This window comes from Martes martes (assembly GCF_963455335.1).
Source record: "Martes martes genome assembly, chromosome: 3".
NCBI classification, from domain to species: domain Eukaryota; kingdom Metazoa; phylum Chordata; class Mammalia; order Carnivora; family Mustelidae; genus Martes; species Martes martes.
The window spans coordinates 36,508,331-36,529,475 of NC_137890.1; the positions used below are offsets into that span (position 1 = coordinate 36,508,331).

Here is a 21,145-nt window from a genome sequence, read left to right on the forward strand (position 1 = left end):
TCTGTTAGTGAATGAAAGAATATAACATGTTTTGTATGTTATACTTGATTGAGAAAATTTCATGTAATTAAGATTTAATTCTACAGTTCACATATTTTCCTCTATATGGATGTGTCCCTGTTATGAATAAAGCCTTTCTGTATGTAAGATTAAACTGGTTAACTTTATATCAATATACTTGTTGTGCTCTAGGAATAATATATATCTCTCTGGTTTATGACAGCTTATTTTCATAGCATATAATATCATATTTAGTTCTTTTGATAAAACTGATTTGACACTGATCTATCTAATTGGTATGTAGTAAATATTTGAAGACACCTGTGTCTGCATAATTTTGTCAGATTTTGAGAATATAAAGATATAACAAGTTTAGTTACTAATGGCTCAATTAAATGTGTAACTAATTGATAACTTTAAGTATTTTCAACATGTTTCCACCCAAGGCATTAATATTAATAGGGTACCTGAAATCATGGATCCCATAAAATACTCTTTACATGCATAACGTATATATTGATGGATTTTTTTTTCAGTTAAAAGAAGGAATGTTTCCTTTTTTTTTTTTTAAAGAAGAAATGTTTCTCTTTGTTGAAGTTAACTTTTGCTATGCCCTTCATCTATATAGAAATAAGATTACCTATATAAAAATCTATATAGGTAGAAACCTATAGAAATCTATAGATTACCTATATAGAAATAAGATTATTACAAAATAAGTAATTGAAAAAGAATACCTCCAGTTTTGAAAACTATGAAAGCTTTTAGATAACAATGCCCTGTGTTGACCTTTATTCCTCTCTTTTCCCTTACAATGTTCTCAGAAAAAAGTGCATCTGTGGCACCTGGGTGATATAGTTGGCTAGGCATCTGACTCTTGGTTCAGCTCAGGTCCTGATCTCAGGGTTGTGAGATCACACTCTAAATCAGGCTCTGCACTCAGTGTGGAGTCTGCTTGAGACACTATCTCCTCCTTTCCCCTCACCCCACACGCTCTCTTTTGCTGTCTAAAATAAATAAATTTAAATCTTAAAACAACAATGACAACAACAAAGTGGATCCACAGTTTACTGTTATTTAGCTTATAGATATAAACATCACATTTGGTTCTTTTGACATATCCCCCATCACTTTGTAACATTTCTTCACTTTCAAGAACAGAAGATGTTCTAGGCTCATCTTGTGCTTTCTATATTTCAGCTTTGTAGTCTGTTTTTTCCCCAAGGATCCCTTAATATACATATACATGCACCAACAGTATTTCTATTTTTTTAATTTTTTAAATTTTTTTAAAAGATTTAATTTATTTATTTGACAGAGAGAGAGATCACAAGCAGGCAGAGAGGCAGGCAGAGAGAGAGGGAAGCAGGCTCCCCACTGAGCAGAGAGCCTGATGTGGGGCTCCATCCCAGGACCCTGAGATCATGACCCAAGCCGAAGGCAGAGGCTTTAACCCACTGAGCCACCCAGGCACCCCCTCCTTTGTTTTTTAAGATTTTATTTATTTATTTGACAGAGAGGGAGAGATCACAAGTAGGCAGAGAGGCAGGCAGAGAGAGAGGAGGAAGCAGGCTCCCTGCTGAGCAGAAAGCCTGATGTGGGGCTCCATCCCAGGACCCTGAGATCAAGACCTGAGCCGAATCTATTTTTTTTTTTTTAATTTACAGCTGTAATTTTACACTGATATGTCTGATTTTAGTCCAGAGTCATAGGATTTATTTTAGTCTCCATTTACATATTTGTAACACCATTTTCCATAAATGAGTAAACTTTCTCTGATTGTCTTTAAGAATGTACTAATTTAATCTATTCTATGCAGAAAGAATTTTCAGAATTTCTAATTTAAACAACTATGAAAACATACCTCTTAACACGATGCTTTTTTTTTTTTTTACAGTTCTTATTTTTTGGAATCAGAATATATTGTCAGAACTTTTACTCAATGTTTTTGAAATTTATATTTCCACTTAGGATTTTAAAGATTTATTTATTTATTCATTTTAGAGCAAGTGAAAGTATACGCATGGGGTGGGTGGAAGGGAGAGGGAGTTGCAGACTCAGTACTGAGCATATAGCCTAGTGTGTGACTGATCCCATCACCCAAAATCAGGACCTGAGCTGAAATCGAGTTGGACACCCAACACACTGAGTCACCTAGGCACCCCTCCACTTAGGAAAAAATACATGAAAAATCTTCACTCCCCTTAAAATGACAATAAATCATCAAAAAATGAAATATTTATATCTTTTCTTTAAAGCTATCGGAAACCTGTGGCATAAACAAGAGAAGAAATTTAAATAAGCAAAGAGGAGAATGACATTCCCTTCTTAGCCTCAACTTTTTTTTTTTTTAAATGACCATTATACAACTGAAAATTGCAATACAGTGGGAAAAACAGAAGAATGTAATTTGTTGTCAAGAGTAAAATCAGTAAGTGGAAACCAACCTAGAGATGATCCAGGTATTAAAATTATCCGTAAGGGGCTAAAGCAACTATGAAAAGTAATTTAAAATATCTCCAGGAAAAGATGAATATAATGAATAAAGCAGTGGGAATATTAAGAAAGATTTGGAAAAATTCAAGTCACTAAAATTCATCTACAGTAAAACACAGAGTAGAAGAAAAATTGAGAGAAGACAAAGTAAGACTGAACAACCTGTGAGGCACTGTCAGTTACTGAAACGTATATGTAATTAGAGTCCTAGAAAGAAAACGTGAATTCTAAATTTGGAATTTGATCAAAAAATGTCCATCCATGGCTCTAGGAAGCTTAGAAAACCATAATCAGGGTAAATATGAAGTAACCACACCTAGACATATCAAATTGTTAAAATGCTAAGATAAAGAGGGAAAAAAAGTAACAACAATTAGATATAAAGGACATAGTAAATCAGGAAAACAATTATACGAAAACGGCTGATTTTCTATTAGAAACATTGGAGCCTAGTTCATAATAGAATGTTATCTACCTAGTCCCAAAAGCTGGAATTCTATATCAAGTGAAAATAACTTTTCAAGATATTTCCAATGCAGCTAAATAAAGACCTTTATAGATAAATGAAAATTGGGAGAATTTATTGTTATCACACCTGCAGTACAATACTAAAGAAATTTCTTTCAGTTTAAGGTTATTGATACCAGATAGAAGTATACTTCTTCAGAAATGAATAGCGCCCCAGAAAAGGTGAAGAAGGGGATAAATATAAAATAAATTTTTACTTTCACATACATGATCTTCTTTTAAGAAATTCTTGGTTGACCAGGATTGGGTAAACAGAATTATGCTGTTGTAGGGCTCTTATAATATTCATGGCAGTATAATTTTATTTGATGATACTGCTATTAGTTAAAGATCAATATTATAATCGCTGGACAAAGTCAGCAAACTTCTGTGCAGGGGTGAAATCTGGTGTGCAGCTTATTTTGCATAGGTCATGAGCTAAAAGTTATTTTTCTATTTTTAATCAACTGAAAAAATTTTTTTGAGAAAGAACTGTGTGATGGACTATATATATGACTCTCAATGCCTAAAATGTGTAATATCTGCCCTTTTACAGAAAAAAAAAATTGGATCCCTACTCAAGAACAACTACTTTAAAAAAAAAAACTTTCATCAATATGCAAAAAGGATGTAGTTAAAATGTTAATGAGTGAGATTTTTTTTAAAAAGGCAATAAAAAGATTCACCTAAATAAACAGAGAATATATATGTAGAATTAAAGCCACATGTAATGTTATATACATTACTATACACCAATAAATTTTAGAACCAAGATAAAATGTGTAAATCTTTAAAAATGTGGAATGTAAGAGTGGATAATGAAGACATAGAGCACAAAAAATAATCCTTGTAGTTTATTAAGTAATTAAAATGAGATAATGTCACCTTTTCTCAAAATAGTCAAATCAAGATATTTTTTCAGGTAAGTTATGGAACATCTTAAGGGAAAAATTAATTGCTTTCTTCTATAAATCATTATACAAAATTAAAAAGAGTTGAAGTTGCCACCTCATTTTATGAGGCTATGTAATATTAACTCAAAAGTCTGATAAGAAATTACTACAAAAGAAAATTATAGATTTATCTCTCTTGTGATTATAAATAGAAAATCCTAAAGATAATTTTGATTGAGATAAAAGGCCTTTTGTGAATTTTAACACCCATATATTATAACAGTGGTTAATAAAGCTAGAAACTGAAGGGGACTTTCTGACATGGTAAATTTACATAGCAATATACTCAGCAAGTATCTTACTAAAAGGAGAATATGTTCCTTTGAAGATAGAGAAAAACAGAAATTTTCTCCCCTGGTGCAGTGACTGTTCAACACACCTCTGGAATACTAGAGGTCCTGGATGAGGTTTTAAGAAAATCAAAAGAAAAAGAGTTATAGAAAACAAACAAGAATAACGTAAAATGGGATTATTTGCAGGTGATATAATCATCTACCCAGAAAGAAAAATAGCAGTCAAAAGAACTAGTAAGATAATTCAGTAAATGTGCCACATAAAAGATGTATTTATGACAGATTCAACTAATGAATTTTAAACCAACAAAAACCAACACAAGAAGAATTTTTTAAAAAGTTACTACACATAATGCCAGCAACACTTTAAGTATGAAAAAAATCAACCAAGAATATATAAGGCAATTTTAGGGAAAACTTTAAAATTTGAATAGAAAGCAGACAGGATATCATGAATACATGGAGAGATATTTTATACTTTTGTGCTGGATGACTTTATATTATAAATAGACCAAAGATCACCAAAATCAGAAATTCTGCACATTTTTAATTAAAATTCCATTTAACTTATTCGAAGAACTTAACAAACTTTTTTTTTTTAAAGAATTATTTATTTATTTATTTGACACAGAGAGATCACAAGTAGGCAGAGAGGCAGGCAGAGAGAGAGGAAGGGAAGCAAGCTCCCCACCCAGCAGAGAGCCCGATGCGGGGCTCGATCCCAGGACCCTGGGATCATGACCTGAGCCGAAGGCAGAGGTTTTAACCCACTGAGCCACCCAGGCACCCTGAACTTAACAAACTTTAAGCTTTATATGAGGAATAAAGCTTCACTAATAGATAAAAATTAGATGGAGGACTTGTCTCATATGGTTATAAAGACATACTTAGACTCATAGCATTAAAAAGAATATTATATTGTCACAAGAGCCGGCAAATAAGGAAAAACAATAGAAATCTCAGAGACAGATAAGTTTACATTCAGGACTCAAATTCTCAATATAGAAGCACCATTAATTCAGTGGGGAATAATCAGAGTCTTTAGTAGATAGTGTGGTTAAAAACTGAGTATATAGACAGAAATAACTGGATTCTCATCCAAAAGGATGGAAGAACTAAATATGATAGAAAGAATGTGTATTTAAAATGATAGAAGAAAACTAAATGTTGGGTGGGGAGGCGTGAATTTAAAATGATAGGAGGATGCTCTGTGACCAAAGGTGGTACAAAATTTCCTAACTCAGTTTTGAAAAGTATAATCTGTAAGGCAATAAATAGATTGATAGATGATAGATAGCTACAGAGATACATAGATGGTAGGTGGTAGATAGAGTACCTTTATACTGCATTTTTTTAAAGATTTATTTATTTATTTTAGAGAGAAAGAGTGAGCGGGGTGGGAGGCGCAGAGACAGTCTTAAAAAGACTGTACACTGAGTGTGGAGCCTGACACAGGGCTCCATCTCAGGACCCTGAGATCATGACCTGAGCTGAAACCAAAAGTCAGATGCTTAACCGACTGAACCACCCCGGTGCCCCTGTACTACATTCTTATTGACACTTAGCATCTGCTGCTTTCCATTCATGACCTAAACTGGACCCTATGACTCTTTCAGGCTTGTTCTGAGCTCAGTCTCCGACTATTTTGCTGCCATGTTTACAAGTGATGTTTGTGAAGCCAAGCAAGAGGAGATCAAGATGGAAGGCATAGACCCCAATGCCCTCTGGGACTTTGTGCAATTTGCATATACAGGTACAGTAAAAGAATTATAGCTTCATGTTGATGTCTTGTGAATTTTAGAATTTGAGAATTTAAAGGTTAAAATGTGCTTAGTTTGTATCTTTCTCTTTTTCAGTTAAAAGGTTACCAGGGAAAAATCAGACTACCTTTTCATTTGTCATGGACTCACAGATGTATATATGTATACATATACCCTATTCCCATGTACAAAGGTCTTAATAAGCTTATAAAAATAAATAGTCAATAGAATGAGCTTGGCAGTGGAGCAAAGAGGTTATTAATTATTAAATAAGAATTTTTTAATGTGCATCGTGAGAGCATCAGGAAGGGAAATATATTATCATTTTCTTTCTTTTTGAAAAGTATGGGTTGAAAAACTCTTTTCTCCTTAAAATTTATTATTTTAATATTAAAATCTTCACAGAACATTTAATGTGGACTTGACAAACTTAGCTGAAAAGGACAATGAAGATAATTAGAGTTATGGAAATGACTACATTTTGAGGTTTTTTCTTCCTGATCTACTATGTGGACATTTTCTAACGGCCTTTGCATTATGTTATATTTAGTACATTCAAATAAATTTGCCAATTTAGCAAACATTTGTTGAACGTTTCTCAGTATGCAAGTATCAGCTGTATCTCTACAGAATAAACTAATGAATAAGATGTCTTCACCTTCCAGAAGCTCATAGTCTGAGTGGAGAAGAATTAGGTGAGGGAATAAATATTGATATAATTTGACACCTTAAGAGTTAGAAGGCATAAAGCCTGCTGTTCGAAGCATTATCAGGGCTCATATTCATTTAAAACTTTTTAATAATTTTCAAGATTATTGTGGTAAGGGGAGACATTATAATAAAGTCTTGTGACAGAAGCCAAGGTAGATAGTATGAATTGAAGTTATATATATATGTATATATATAATTTGAAATGGCATGTGGCTTATTTTGTGTGAAGTCTCAATCACGGTATGAAACAAGAAAAAAGGTAGGCTAGGGCTTGATGATCAAAGCAGCAGAACCCTAGTTTAAGGAGCTGTGTTTTTGTAGTGTATTTGGTTACAGGGAAACAAGAGGTAGCATTGCAAAGATCAACTACTAGGACCAAAATGCTGTGGGACTAGTGGGAATCTGTCTTCCTGAAGGAGGATTTGGCTTCTCATAGAGGGGAGTTTGCTAATATAACATTTAATCAGTAAATGAAGACTCTTTTAAAAGAAAAATGCTCGTGCACTGGGTGCTTTATCTCAAAGTAGCAATGTGATGGACAGACAACACATTTCCCAGCCTCAGTTATTTTTATTTATTTTCATTTTTAAATAGATTTATTTATTTATTTTAAAGAAAGAGAGAGGGGGTGCCTGGGTGGCTCAGTCGGTTAAGTCTCTGCCTTCAGCTCAGGTCATGATCCCAGACTCCTGGGATCGAACCCCACATCGGGATCTCTGCTCAGCAGGGAGCCTGCTTCCCCCTCGCTCTCTCTCTGTGTGCTGCCCTGCCTACTTGTGATCCCTCTCTCTGTGTCAAATAAATAAAATATTAAAAAAAAAATTAAAGAAAGAGAGAGAGAGAGAGAGAGAGCGCACATGCATGCACAAGTGTGAGTTCCCATGCAGGGTGGAAGGGCAGAGGGAGAGGGAGAGAGAACTTCAAGCTGACTGAGCATAGAGACCTACAGAGCTGGATCTCACAACGCTGAGGTCATGACCTAAGCCAAAATCAAGAGTCGGGCACTTAACTGAGCTACACTTAATGAGCTACTCAGTCACCAGACCTCAATTATTTTTAAATTATATTTTGTCCAAGCAAATATTGCACTGGACAAAGGTAAGGGAGTAGACAAGTATGTATTCAAGGCTGTTGCAATAGGGGAGAAAAACAAAGCTCAGTCTTTTAATTCTGCTGAAACAAAGGGAGGGAGAGATTTTTAGTTAGGATGAGAGAACACAGACCATCTGTGTTTACCGTATGGCTTTACCTAGAGGAAAAGTAAACATTTTCCTATCTTTGGGACATAATGTAGTTTTACAACTCAGAGCAAGACATTCACTCAAATTATACGTCTATTTCCCACAAAAACTGAAAGATAGGGGTACTACTATTATCCTTGAAGCTGACATTTCAAAGAGAATGCTTCTGGGGCCTTGAGAACAAGATTCCTGGGTTGTAAAACCGGCAAAAAAGGCTTTAAAAATTACTTACATCTCAGAGGGGTAGAGAAAGAACTTAACAAGTACAAGTTTTCTGAAGTAAATGCTCTGAGAAAAGGGAGAGCAAAGATCTGAAGTTGGGGAAGTAGCCTGTTTACAGCTTAGTCAAGCTGAAAGCCATTAAAACCATCTTAGTCAATTTCAATCTGCATACAACCTGAAATAGTAACATAAAGGATCTTTGGCCTCCCAACCAAGAGAATAAACATAACCACATTGTTTCCTTGAAAGGGAAGAATCATGAAGCTTACATTTTAGGGATCTTTCTAGGAACAAAAAGGCATAAATCCAACCCTTACAGTCTCCATGGCCTGGCCACCTTGCATTTCTCTTATTCAAAACTAGGTCAAAAGACACTCATCATCATGCAGCACAAAGTCGGAAGGTGTTTCAAAGCTCTCTGCTGAATATAATGACCCAGATTTGCTCAGCTTTATGGAAGGCAGAAAGGATATAAAGTAGCCTTTCAGTTGCCACTGCTACTTTGGTCTTCGATGCAATATCCATAGCTCCTTGGTGGTTGATAAATTCCTGATTGTTGGTTTATGGAGATATTAGATGAGCAAATAATTTACAAGCTAATATTGGGAGAATTGGGGGCATAAGATAAAATAGCTTATCTTTTGATAGGTATTTTTTTCAACAAAATACAACAATAGAAGAGCTGTAGTGAGCAATGACAGAAAGGGAATAATAGGATGAATCTGTGTATGTGTCCATTTAGGTAGTGTGCTAGCTAGTCTCCGAGACTTTTCTTGGTAGTAGGTTAAAAAAAAAAAAGTGCATCACAGATGAGGGAAAAAATGAATGAGCAGTAAAGACACTTAAAAGGTCAGCTATTTGATAATATTTTCTTAAATTTTGAGGTTTGAGAGGCTTTGGAGAAGTTAAGGAGGATCAACTCTGTAAAGCATTTATAGTTAACTATTAGCTATAGAAGTAAAGTATTCAGTAGAGATCCATAAGATTGCTTTAAAATGATTTAGACAGATTAAAATTTCCATGAGATCTGGAAAGTCTGGAAGGTTTGAAAGAACCATATGTAGCTAATTTATTCATTAACGTAGAAATTAAGGGGAAAAAATGAAAGCGTAAAGAAGCTTGCAATAAATTCTTGACTAAGATAAGATTCAGTGATTATAAGGTTTAATAATCTTTGATTTGAAGAATGAGGAATTATGCCTTAAAGAATTTTAGATAGTAAAATTTGTGCATGGTAAGTCATGGGAGACATCCTCCCCGTCTACCTCTCTTTTCTCCTACTCTAGCAAATTTGAATGAAATGGGACCAGGGGTCTGATAGAGCTTCAATAAGAATGAAGGCAAGTAGTTATAGATTTATTTTTCTGGCAACTAGGAAAAGGGACCTGGGTACAAAGGAGGTGACTGTGGTGATGGTAATAGCTCAAGGGTAATATGAATATTTTTAAAGGAAACATGTAACAATAAAAAAGTTAATACTAGCAATATGTAAGATAGGGTAAAGAAAACCAGTAAGGTTTTCATGTTGACAAAATTAAACAGTTCTAGTAGCATAAAGGATTAAAAAACAGCAATAAAAATGGTGTCTAATTATTACAGTATCAAAATTAGCTTCTTTAGGTCATTTTTTTTCACACATTGTCATAGTTCAGGAATGGAAAGGAAATGAAAATTTACATGAATGTTAGAAATAATTGTATATCTAATATGAGGTTCATATCAGTTTCCTAAGTTTGTAGTTAGCTGTTTAAATGGTTTCAAAATTTCTTTTGAAAACATTCCATTGGGTTTTTTAATGGTTTTTAACCAAGAAATCTGAGTATGATCTTAACTATTCATAGAGAGCAAAAAGGGTGAAATCAATAGTGCATGTCATAAAATCGTCTCCTTTTATAACTGGTGACTTACATTTAAAGTTTGAACTCTTAGTTATAATCCAAAAGATACATAATTATAACACTGTGTATCAGTTTTTCAAAATGAAACCATAATTCAGCTAACAATATTTAAACACACTGCATGAAAAGAGTCACACTAGGGACTAGAAGATAAAATACAAATTAAGACTGAATGGATACAGGTTAATATAGCATAAACCTTTAAACAAATTTGATAATGAATGAAATTATTAGAACAGGGCATAGTGTAAAAGCTTTTTACTTCTGTTTTCAAAAGCAGTAAGATCTGGGGGCCCCTGGGTGGCTCAGTGGGTTAAAGCTTCTGCCTTCGGCTCAGGTCATGATCCCAGGGTCCTGGGATCAAGCCCTGCATCGGGCTCTCTGCTCCATGGAGAGCCTGCTTTCTCCTCTCTCTCTGCCTGCCTCTCTGCCTACTTGTGATCTCTGTCTGTCAAATAAATAAATAAAATCTTTATTAAAAAAAAAAAGTAAGATCTGTGTACCACTTTCCACTTTATGACTTTCTCTGTTAGTATAATGTCAAATACTTAAAAACAGCTTTTTGAGTATTTTCCTACATGTAATGGAGTCTCTGTTCTGTAATTTTACTCATCTAGAAAAGAAGCCTGAGATAGTAATTGTTGACTCTGAAATAAAGCCTGTGATTTGAATCATGAAGTCAAGGCTGTTCTGGAGTAATTCTACAGAACATAATTACAAGCATAGAATCAAAGAAGAAAATTTAAAATATATGTATATATATGTTTATAGTTTATCATCATTCTACTTTCATATTACTTAGAAAGTTAGAGATGTATAGAACTATAGAAATTTCATCCCTTACATTATAAATTTTGTAGATGAACATTTTTCTCATGGCTAAGTATGTGATGCAAAGCAGAGGCACCAAAACTGTCTTTTGTAAGAATTGCATATTTGATATTTCCAATAAGCACTGAAAAATCATCCAAGACAAATCAGAACTTTGTTGGTCTCTTTTGAATTAATGTGAGGGGACAGATTTTTTTCCAGCTTTAAGAACCTCTGAAGTTCTCCAGGCAGTCCATCAGGAAATAAAGTAACCTGACAAAGATCAATAGTAAGACACTGAATCTATTACTAGAGTGAAACATCAGAACACACATTTCATGGCATTTTCTCTACCGAATCAATGTCCTTTTGTAAAGTTACATTATGCTGGAGTTCCTTGGTGCAGCTTGTGACCAAAATAGTTTGGTAGCTTAAATCGACAACCACATTACTGTACAGTGGCTTACTGCAGGTTTGGATCATGCTTCTTCCCAGTGTTACTGCTAGTTCCCTGCACAAGACAATGGTACATATCAACTTAAGCATATTAATGCCTAATAGTCCCTGTCCTGTAAATGCACTGAATACCTTTCAAGTGTTACTAGATGCCTACTATGTGCTGTGCCCGATGGTCTTTGGAAAACAGTATACTTAATTACACGTATTTTCTGTCTTTACGGGACTTTCGAGTTTAGGGTATAAAATAACTAACTTTTGTTGTCTTCTTTTCATATAAACATACATTTGATAGACACAGTCTAATATTTCTTCATTACAGAATGGTATAAAGCAAATTTTGAAGGCCATTACATTGGTTGTATGTGTGTATTTAAATGAATACATATATGTAGATATACATACACACAACGCACAAACACACATATATATTTTACATATATAATATATATACATATTTCAATATTTGCATCCCGACCAAAAACTGATGATCATATTGTGAAAATAAAAGAGGAAATTTAATATATTTGGAAAGGACACTCTGGAGTTCACTATATTTTAGCGTTCTTTCAGGTTGATTGAAATTTCCTTCTGGTTTATCTTTTATATAGTCCCTACTATCCAGACATACTTGAAAATATACTGTGCTCATTGATGCGTAAGGAAATAGAGTTCTAACAAATGTGGGAGATGGGATTGCAGGGTTACTAGCAAAGTGTCAGGTCCTGTAGAGAACTGATAAGGACACAGTTTAAATAAAGGAAGCTGTCCATCTAGCAGTGGTATTAAGAAGAGAGGTAGAAAATTAAACTGCCAAATGGCAAACCTTTAATCATACTGAAGAGTTAACTTCCTTATTAAAAAAAGAAAGGTTTACGTGCCACTGAAGTTAATTAAAATCTTAGTACATACTAACAAATGTTAAGATAGCTTCTGCTTACTGCCAAACATTTGAACAAAATAAATACACACACACAGGAGCCGAGATGTTTAATGTTCTGCTTTAATATTAAAAAAGTATACATCAATATAGTCAGCCTGGACTGAATATTCTAAACTCCCCTCAGAATTTTTTATTGTAATTAAATGTAAATTATTGTTTCATTTTTATTACTGGTTTAATTCAAGTGGCATGAATTATGCAAGCACATTAGCAGAATATTAGTTTTAAAGTTAGAACTTTTACTAGTTGGAAAATTTCTGTTCTCAATTTAAGAAATTGAGCCTTTAAAGACTGGCTTTATCTATTATTATTTTATCCATTAATTTAAAATATTGATTTAGTAATTTCTGTAGGATGCTGACATAATCTATACATTCAAGAAGAAAAAAAATAAAAATAATAAAAATAAATCAGTTATATATTGTCTTCCTATTTCTGCCTTTTCATGATCCCAAGAACCTTTATTTGCTTGTGTGTGTGTGTGTGTTTGTGTGTGTGTGTGTGCATGTGTGTGTTGAATAATATAAGCTAATTTGGAGAAAGTCTTGTATCAAAATAGATAATAAAAATTATGTACATTTTCTGAATATTTTATAGCATTTTGTTGTTGTTACTGAACTGCATCTTGGCTTCATGCTATGGAATTTCATAGACAGATTGAAAAAGAAATTGGTATGTGAAACTTAATATTTACTAGCGGTAGTGGAAAGGTTATGTCTCTTCTGCCCTGAAATTTTTACTTTCTGGGTCCCCAAGTAAGGAAAATCTCCCAGATCTCATCTTATAATCAACTTTGCTTTCTTAAAAAATCTGCTTGAATTTTATTTTATTGTTACTCACAATCTTATAATTGTTGACATTTTTCCTTTGGGTACTAGAATTCTATAGGGAAACTGTTTACATGTCCTTTTTGTCCTACATTTTGCTTTGGATCCTAGGAAGGCAGGTACTAACTCTTGTGTCACATGCATGTGTGCAGAGTACACACTGTCTATTTTTTGCATTAATCTCCTATTTGACTATATTTTCTCAGGGTCATTTCACCTTCACTCTAATCCCAAAATATCTGCACACTTGATCCTGTTGTATTTGTGGGGTAGTATGTAGAATTCAACATCAGAGACCTTTGGGGTTTTCTTTGGCCTTCACCAGGACTAATATTCAACCAAAACTCACTGAGATGATTTAGCCCAGTATTCGTTCAGATTGTTGGGCATTTATTCTAATTGGCATGTACTTACTTCTCAAGTATTTTAATTATATCCTTTGTGCTCCCCCAGTTTTACTTAGAGGTCTTGGTCAACTTACTGAGTTTTATAGAGTCTTAATATTACTCAAATCTAAGAATGGAAAATAATAATGTCTAAGTAAATGAGCTAATAAAATTATGTGGGTTTAGCATACTGCTTAAAATGTTATAAGCACTCAATTATGATGATTATTTGTAATGGGTGTTTTTATAAGTTCCATCAAATCCGTCGCAGAATCCATATAAGAAATGAAACTGGAGATAAAATTGGAGAGTGAATCATCACTTTGTTGACAGTTATTAATTTTAAATCTGATTTATAATATGCGTTAGTATTACAGTATGAACTCTCATCTATATATAATTTGATATATATTTTTAGTGATTTTTTTAACCACCTATCTAATTTTACTGCCTTATATATTTTAATTATTTTTATCATGTATTGCCTTCATTATTTTAGCATATCTTATCTCATTCCACACAGTAACAAGATCAGATGAGCAAGTAGTCAACTCTTACTGTCAGTTACAAAAATGAAAATACCTTGCTATAGAGGGCAACAAAATTCCACAGACGTGCATGGTCCAGTTTTCCCAAAGGCATTCCAATGTTTTTTCTGCTAAATATGGAGGTATTCAACGTTCCATCCGATTAACAAGAGAGGGAATGCTGCCTATATGTATTTATGTTACTACCTCCATTTTATTGCTTTGCATTTTATTAGTTCCATTTTCCTAGTACCAACTGCCATCAAATATAATTTTTTCTTAGAATTAATTTCCTTTTCCACAAAATCATGAATAAACTGAAGAAAGTATGTAGATGCTACAAATGGAGAATTGTGATTGATCCTAGCACTATACCACTGATCATCCTCAGGCTGGGACATTCACAATTTCATAACTTTGCAAATGTAAGTCTAATTTTGTTTTGTTATTATTATGTAAATAAGAAGAATGATAAGAAACACTACATGTTTAACATTTAACATTTTCAGGATGTTTTACACACATCTGTGTTACTTCTCATAACATTCAGCTTTATCATGCAATTGGGAAAAATGCAGCAACAACCCCACATATGTTTCTGAACAATACATATCTTTAAAAATATACCTTAGTTGTGTTTTGATTATTTCTCAATACTTTGCATTTGAAATTTGATAGTGGGGATTCTTTCTGCAGAAGTATGTGGTGGAAAAAAAACAACTAAAAACAATAAACAAGCAAAAATAAGCCAATAAAACAACTCCAGTCACTGCCCCCTTTGAAGACTTCCAGAAATCATCATTTTGTCTGGTTTACCACCTTCATTCAGGCAAGACTTCCTCTTCATGTTGGAGACATGAAATTCATAAAGAGAACTCTAAGGATTTTGTTTTTAAATGCTTTGTCTACCTCCCATAAAGGACACTAAGGGCTACCCAACAGGGAAAACATTTCAGCCGGAAGTGAATGGTATGCTGAAGACATATCAGAAGGGAATACCTTGATCTCGTGACTCCTTTAGATTGTGTGCTTGAGCTTTCTTAGACACATTATAGCTCTGTTGTAGTCCTCTTGTACTCCTTTGCCAAAGAAAATATTCCACTAACTGACATTCGTGCAAGTCTGATGCCTGTTCCCGCCAGGTCTTTTCTTCTTCTCTGGAGATGTTTAGGAGTGTGTGTGTGTGTGTGTGTGTGTGTGTGGTGGGGGTGGGGGGTGGGGTACTGCAGAATAAAATATCTAGACTAGTAATGGAAGTTCAGTCTTGTGCGAAGAATTATAAAAATCACTTTAACATATAACATGTTCATTTCTGATTCATTCATGTCAAAATGTAAATAATACTTTGAAATATATGTCATTAATTATTTTCATGTGTTTTCCTGGACCATATAGTCTACTTTCTAATAAATGGGCATTTTAATAGGACATTTTAAAATTTTTTGACAAATTATTATTTTACTTATCAAGTTAAGTCAAAGAAAACATATTTAGGACCTCAAGCACAAACCTCATTTTTCATATGTATTTTATTTAAATTTGCCATGTCACAAACTGGCTCAAAATGGCTCCAAAGTAAAATACATTCAGAGAGGGAAATAAGGCGTCAATAATGTATAGGGTAGTTTTTTGACATGTATTAGAGTTAACTGTATATTCCTCCAATAACACTTTGTACTATTTTGAGGCAAAGAAATACTGATTATGATTAGGTGCTGTTAGATGTGAGGATTTCAAGAAAAATATGAATGCTTATGGTCAGAAAATGAAAGTGGTTAATCTCTGAAAATGATCTAAATGATGGCAGAAAAGGAAGAAGATAACATATTAAGCATATTTTGAAAGCCAGGATACTGCTCCAAAGAAAATTATCTGTTAAACAAACAAACAAACATAAAAACATCTGGCAACTCAGAAGCCTGGCAGAATGGAGGAAGTCGGGAATATGGCCTCCTGCACAGGTAGAATGCTAGAACTCTTGATCTGGGCAGATTGCCAGATGATAACATATCAAAACTGTAGCCTTTATTTCCACGTCACAGCCAGCCAAGTTAGTGCATAAAATCTTTAAGCATCCTAAGATGGAGCAACTTTGTAGATAACTTCAATTCAACCTAGTTCTATAAGAACATTCTTTTCCATAATGTAACTGTAACATCTGTCCAGTGAGAAGGTGTATTTTCTTATACTTACCCTTTCAATCTCCCCTCTGTGTTACCGACTGAAGTAGAAAAATAAAGGAAGAGCAAATCTAAAAAGTTATTTACAGAAGCAACAAGACTGATTTGGTCTTAATTTTGTGCCTCAGAATCTGTGATGTATGTATAAGGCTTTGAAATTCAAAGAAAAAAGACCTGAAAGAGGCATTCATATGCAAAACAACACCACCCCTGGTATGATTTACACCTTTAGAGTCTTAAGATTCTGTTTGTATTCATAGAAATTACATACCAATTTGTTTTAGCTTTTCAGGCACCAAAGTAGAGAAAGAAGTATAGTCAGTTATAAATAAAAACAAGGATTTTCCTCAACATACATAGGTTTCTAATAGTGAAATCTGAGAAAAATATTTTTGAATATTTGAATATTTATAAAACTCTGTATTATGTACTTCAGACATCTCCACTGATACGCCAAAAGTGGATATAGTAATGAATTATGAAACTGTTTCTTCTGTTGGCTGATTCAGATTCAAATGATACTGCCCAGACACAGAGATTACTAATGATTTCATACATCAAACAGTAAGATATTAAAATCCAGGGATAAAACTCAGTTGGGTTGAAGGTACCTTTAATTTAAAGAGATTAGTATTGGGGCACCTGGATGGCTCAGTCGGTTAAGTGCAAGACTCTTGATTTTGGCTCAGGTCATGATCTCAGGGTCATGAGGTTGGGGTCTGCATGGTGGGTGGAGACTGCTTAAGATTCTCTGTGTGTCTCTGCCCCTCCGCCCACCCCCACCTCCACTCTCTCCCTCTCTCTTAGAGAGAGTGATTGTTGTTACTGATGCTGAACTCAAAAGAATGTGTTTCACCTAAAGATATCCTAAAATATTAAATTCTGTAATGGCCAAATGAGCATATGTGTGGTATGTTTGATTCACCAGTTGACCAATTATGTTACTTACAGTAGAAGTTTGGATAACTTGTGTAACTATGAGTTGATCCTTTTTATTTTTTTCTTCCTCACAACCAAAATTTCCTTGAGTATTGAGTGGTAGCCTGTTTTGTTTGTTTGTTTGTTTGTTTGTTTAAGATTTTATTTATTTATTTGACAGATAGAGATCACAAGTAGACAGAGAGACAGGCAGAGAGAGAGAGAGAGAGGAGGAAGCAGGCTCCCTGCCCAGCAGAGAGCCCGATGCGGGCCTCAATCCCAGGACCCTAGGATCATGACCTGAGCCAAAGGCAGAGGCTTTAACCCACTGAGCCACCCAGGCACCCCAAGTGGTAGCCTGTTTTACACTAAACACTATAGCAAGTAGTGGGAGTAGAAAAAAGTCTATGTAGTTTATTAAGGGCAGAGTTATAAGCTATGATATACTGAAAATAAGGGGTCCACTTGATGGTTAAAGTCAAGTAAGCTGAACACCCGTGTATGGATGTGGGTCAAGGGATTATTCAGAAAAAGTCAAGATTATTCTCGGAAAACAATTTTTTGTTCTTTACCAAATGATAGATATGTGAGAATACTAGATTTAAAACAATTTAGGTAAATGAGAACTACTGAAATTTTTAGTTCTGATCTGATACCCACTGGGATTTTTAAAGAAAAAAGTGTGCAGGTAGAATTAGAAAAATGATGGGCTTTATGATCACAACTACCTTTTCACTTGTCCTTGCATAGGTATTTCCCTGACTTTTCTAACAGTGAGCCCTTAAACTCTGAGATATATTTAGTGCTTGAAAAGCATAAAGCATGCTTTTCTTTTGGCTGGAATCCATAGAAGACATTGTTTATTAATAAACTCTAAGTTGATAGAATTTTCCAGGCATAGCTTGTCATTCTGTTTTCTAAAACTAGTTTGCAACCAGGATTTTCTTCCAGATGAGAGGTGAAGAGAGGGACAAGGAAGCCAATAATGTGGTGCATATTGGAATAAGGAATAATTTGATGATAGCAAAAATCCAAAGTGCAGTAAAAATCACTTTCTTTTGGTAACTGTTAAAAAGACATGTAAGCCTACTAAAAATAATAAAATGATGTAAACCAAAACTTTCTTAACTCTCCTTTTTCAAAACACTCAAAAAATGTAGGAATTTGTTGATATAAATAAATTATTAAGTAAAATAAATAACAGGGAAAAAACAAGTCTCTCATGCAGAACTTCACATCATTTATGTAATTAATTTTCCCTCAAGGAAATAGAGCATAATGGCCCATTCGTTAAGTGTCGTTATGCATAGGGTCCTCCTCCCAGAAATCATAGTATGGAAAAGGAGACAAAAGGATAATTTTACAGTGGAGAAACCTAACAAACACTACCTCTATTGTGGGGTGACCTGATGGTGTGGACACCAGAGGCACAGGTAGTGAAAGAATTCACCCAACACAGAACAAAAGAGACAGACATTTACTGAATAATAATAATCATCAACATCATCTTTTTAAAGAAGAAGTTTACTGAATATACTGTAAGGGAGCGGCAGGCAGAACTGCAAGGGAGCAACTTTCTGCCTGGAGGCAGTGGTGGGAGAATGTAGTTAAAAAAGGAAAGGTGTGGGGCACCTGGGTGGCTCAGTGGGTTAAGCCTCTGCCTTCAGCTCAGGTCATGATCTCAGGGTCCTGGGATCGAGCCCCGCATCGGGCTCTCTGCTTAGCGGGGAGCCTGCTTCCCTCTCTCTCTCTGCCTGCTTCTTTGCCTACTTGTGATCTCTGTCTGTCAGATAAATAAATAAAATCTTTAAAAAAAATAAAATAAAATAAAAAAAGGAAAGGTGAGGAGGTATGGGAACATATGGAAATTTCCTTTTTGGTATCTGTGTCTGGGTATAAGTTACTCATTGTTCACATAGGGCTTATAGATGTTTTGAGGTGGGTCACCTAATAGGCCTGCTTGTGTTCAACCTGGAGATCACTGTGGACCCTTTAACTAACTCAGTTTTCCATTGTTCAAGTTGTTTGCTAAAAGCCGCCTCTAGTGATCAAAGTTAACATTAACAATGATAAGCATGTTGAGTGTATGTGATGCAGGAAAGACATTAGTTTTGGAAGCCGATGACCAAGAAAGAATTCTTGAGACAGCTTAGGTACAAAAAGGTGATTTTATTAAAGCTCAGGGACAGGACCTGTGGGCAGAAAGAGCTGCCTGGGGTCATGAGGAGTGGCCCATTACATACTTTCAAGTTGGGATAGCATAAGTCTCGAAGCAATTTCAGAAGCCAGGTTTTCAGGACCTTGAGGGGGCTAGCTATTGTTGGGAAAGGGTCATTTATTACCATCTAATAAAACCTTAGTCACGAGACCCTTCAGATGTATATTGGTGGGCCATATGCTTGGCGGATGATTGCCAACATGTATCTTGGGAGTAGAGATAACTGAAGTTTCCAAAAAAAATTGTATATGTTAAAGTAGGCTTATAGGATCCTAGGGTGGGGATGAGGTGTCTGGCTAGGATTGCCTTTGCCCTAAGCAATCTGTCAACATCAAGGCATCTGAGTCCCTAGAGAGATGTCACTCTGCCTGTTTCAAGGACTTGTCAATGGGCTGTAGGTAGTAAGGAAATTTAATAATTTTTCTTCTCCTTTTGTTTCCCACATCAGTATGTACTCTTGATATGATGTGGTAAGACCAAAACCCATATTCCAGTGTAATCATAATTAAATGAATCTCAATTGAGGGATATTCTACAAAATACTTAACCAGGGGCGCCTGGGTGGCTCAGTGGGTTAAAGCTTCTGCCTTCGGCTCAGGTCATGATCCCAGGGTCCTGGGATCAAGACCCGAGCTGGGCTCTCTGCTCAGCAGGGATCCTGCTTCCCCTTCTCTCTCTGCCTGCCTCTCTGCCTAGTTGTGATCTCTGTCAAATAAATAAAATCTTTAAAAAAAAAAAAGAGGTTAAAAAAAAAAGCAGGTTAAAGCCTCTGCCTTCGGCTCAGGTCATGGTCCCAGGGTCCTGGGATTGAGCCCCACATCGGGCTCTCTGCTCAGCGGGGAGCCTGCTTCCTCCTCTCTCTTTGCCTGGCTCTCTGCCTCCTTGTAATCGCTCTCTCTCTGTCAAATAAATAAATAAAATCTTTAAAAAAAAAAAAAGAAAAAGAAAAAAACAGAGACAAAATACTTAACCAGAACTCCTCAGAACTGTCAGTCATCAAAAACAAGGAAAGTCTGAAAAATTATCACAACGAAGAGGATCCTAAGAAGACAAAATGACTAAATGAAATATAGTATCCTGCATGGGATCCTGAAACAGAAAAAGGGTGATAGATAAAAAAATAAATAAGTAAGTGACAGTAAAGTATGGATTTAGTTAATAATAATATGTTCATTAATTTAACATATGTATCATACTAATGTAAAATGTTAATAACTAGGGAAATAAGTTACATATATATATATATATATACATATATATGAGAAGCCTCAGTACTATCTATTCGTTTTCTATAAATTTAAAATATTTTTAAAAGAAGTTTATTTTAAAAAATTCTATGTACTTAAATATTAATTTTTAATATTATTTCAATTCTAGTGGGGTAATGATATTATTTCTCCTTCTTTCCATTGAAGATAGAGATAAATAGATGATAGATGGATAGATAGATATATAGATAGATAATTTAATTTACTTTATGGATTTTATAGGCAATTTTTGTAATTACCTAGTAAAATGCATTTTTAAATGTAACTGATTTTATAGTAAAATATGGTTATACAGCACAGTTGGTAACAGGATACCTATCACTTTTCCATTAAAAATACAACGTAAATTCACATTCGTCTATTATCTTCACTTTTTCCTCCCCATCCTATTTTACATATTTTCATTTCAATGCAGTGTAAATTTAAGCATATTCTCTTCTAGAAAATCACCTTAAGTCTACTGATACATATTTGGAAAACTCAGTAGCATTAGCATTTACTTACAGTGAGACTATACATACATGTAGCATG

The 21,145-nt window shown here is 34.5% G+C and overlaps 1 protein-coding gene across 2 annotated transcripts in view; it reads left to right on the top strand.

Annotated features, from left to right (window-relative positions):
* KLHL1 (kelch like family member 1) overlaps nt 1-21,145 on the top strand; it is a gene marked incomplete at both ends in the record, with an annotated part of 369,773 nt that overhangs the window by 130,785 nt on the left and 217,843 nt on the right. For both annotated transcript variants that reach the window (XM_080797852.1, XM_080797853.1), the window contains one exon: nt 5,866-6,002. In XM_080797852.1, coding sequence (XP_080653978.1) covers nt 5,866-6,002 — 137 coding nt within the window. The remainder of the gene's footprint in view (nt 1-5,865; nt 6,003-21,145) is intronic.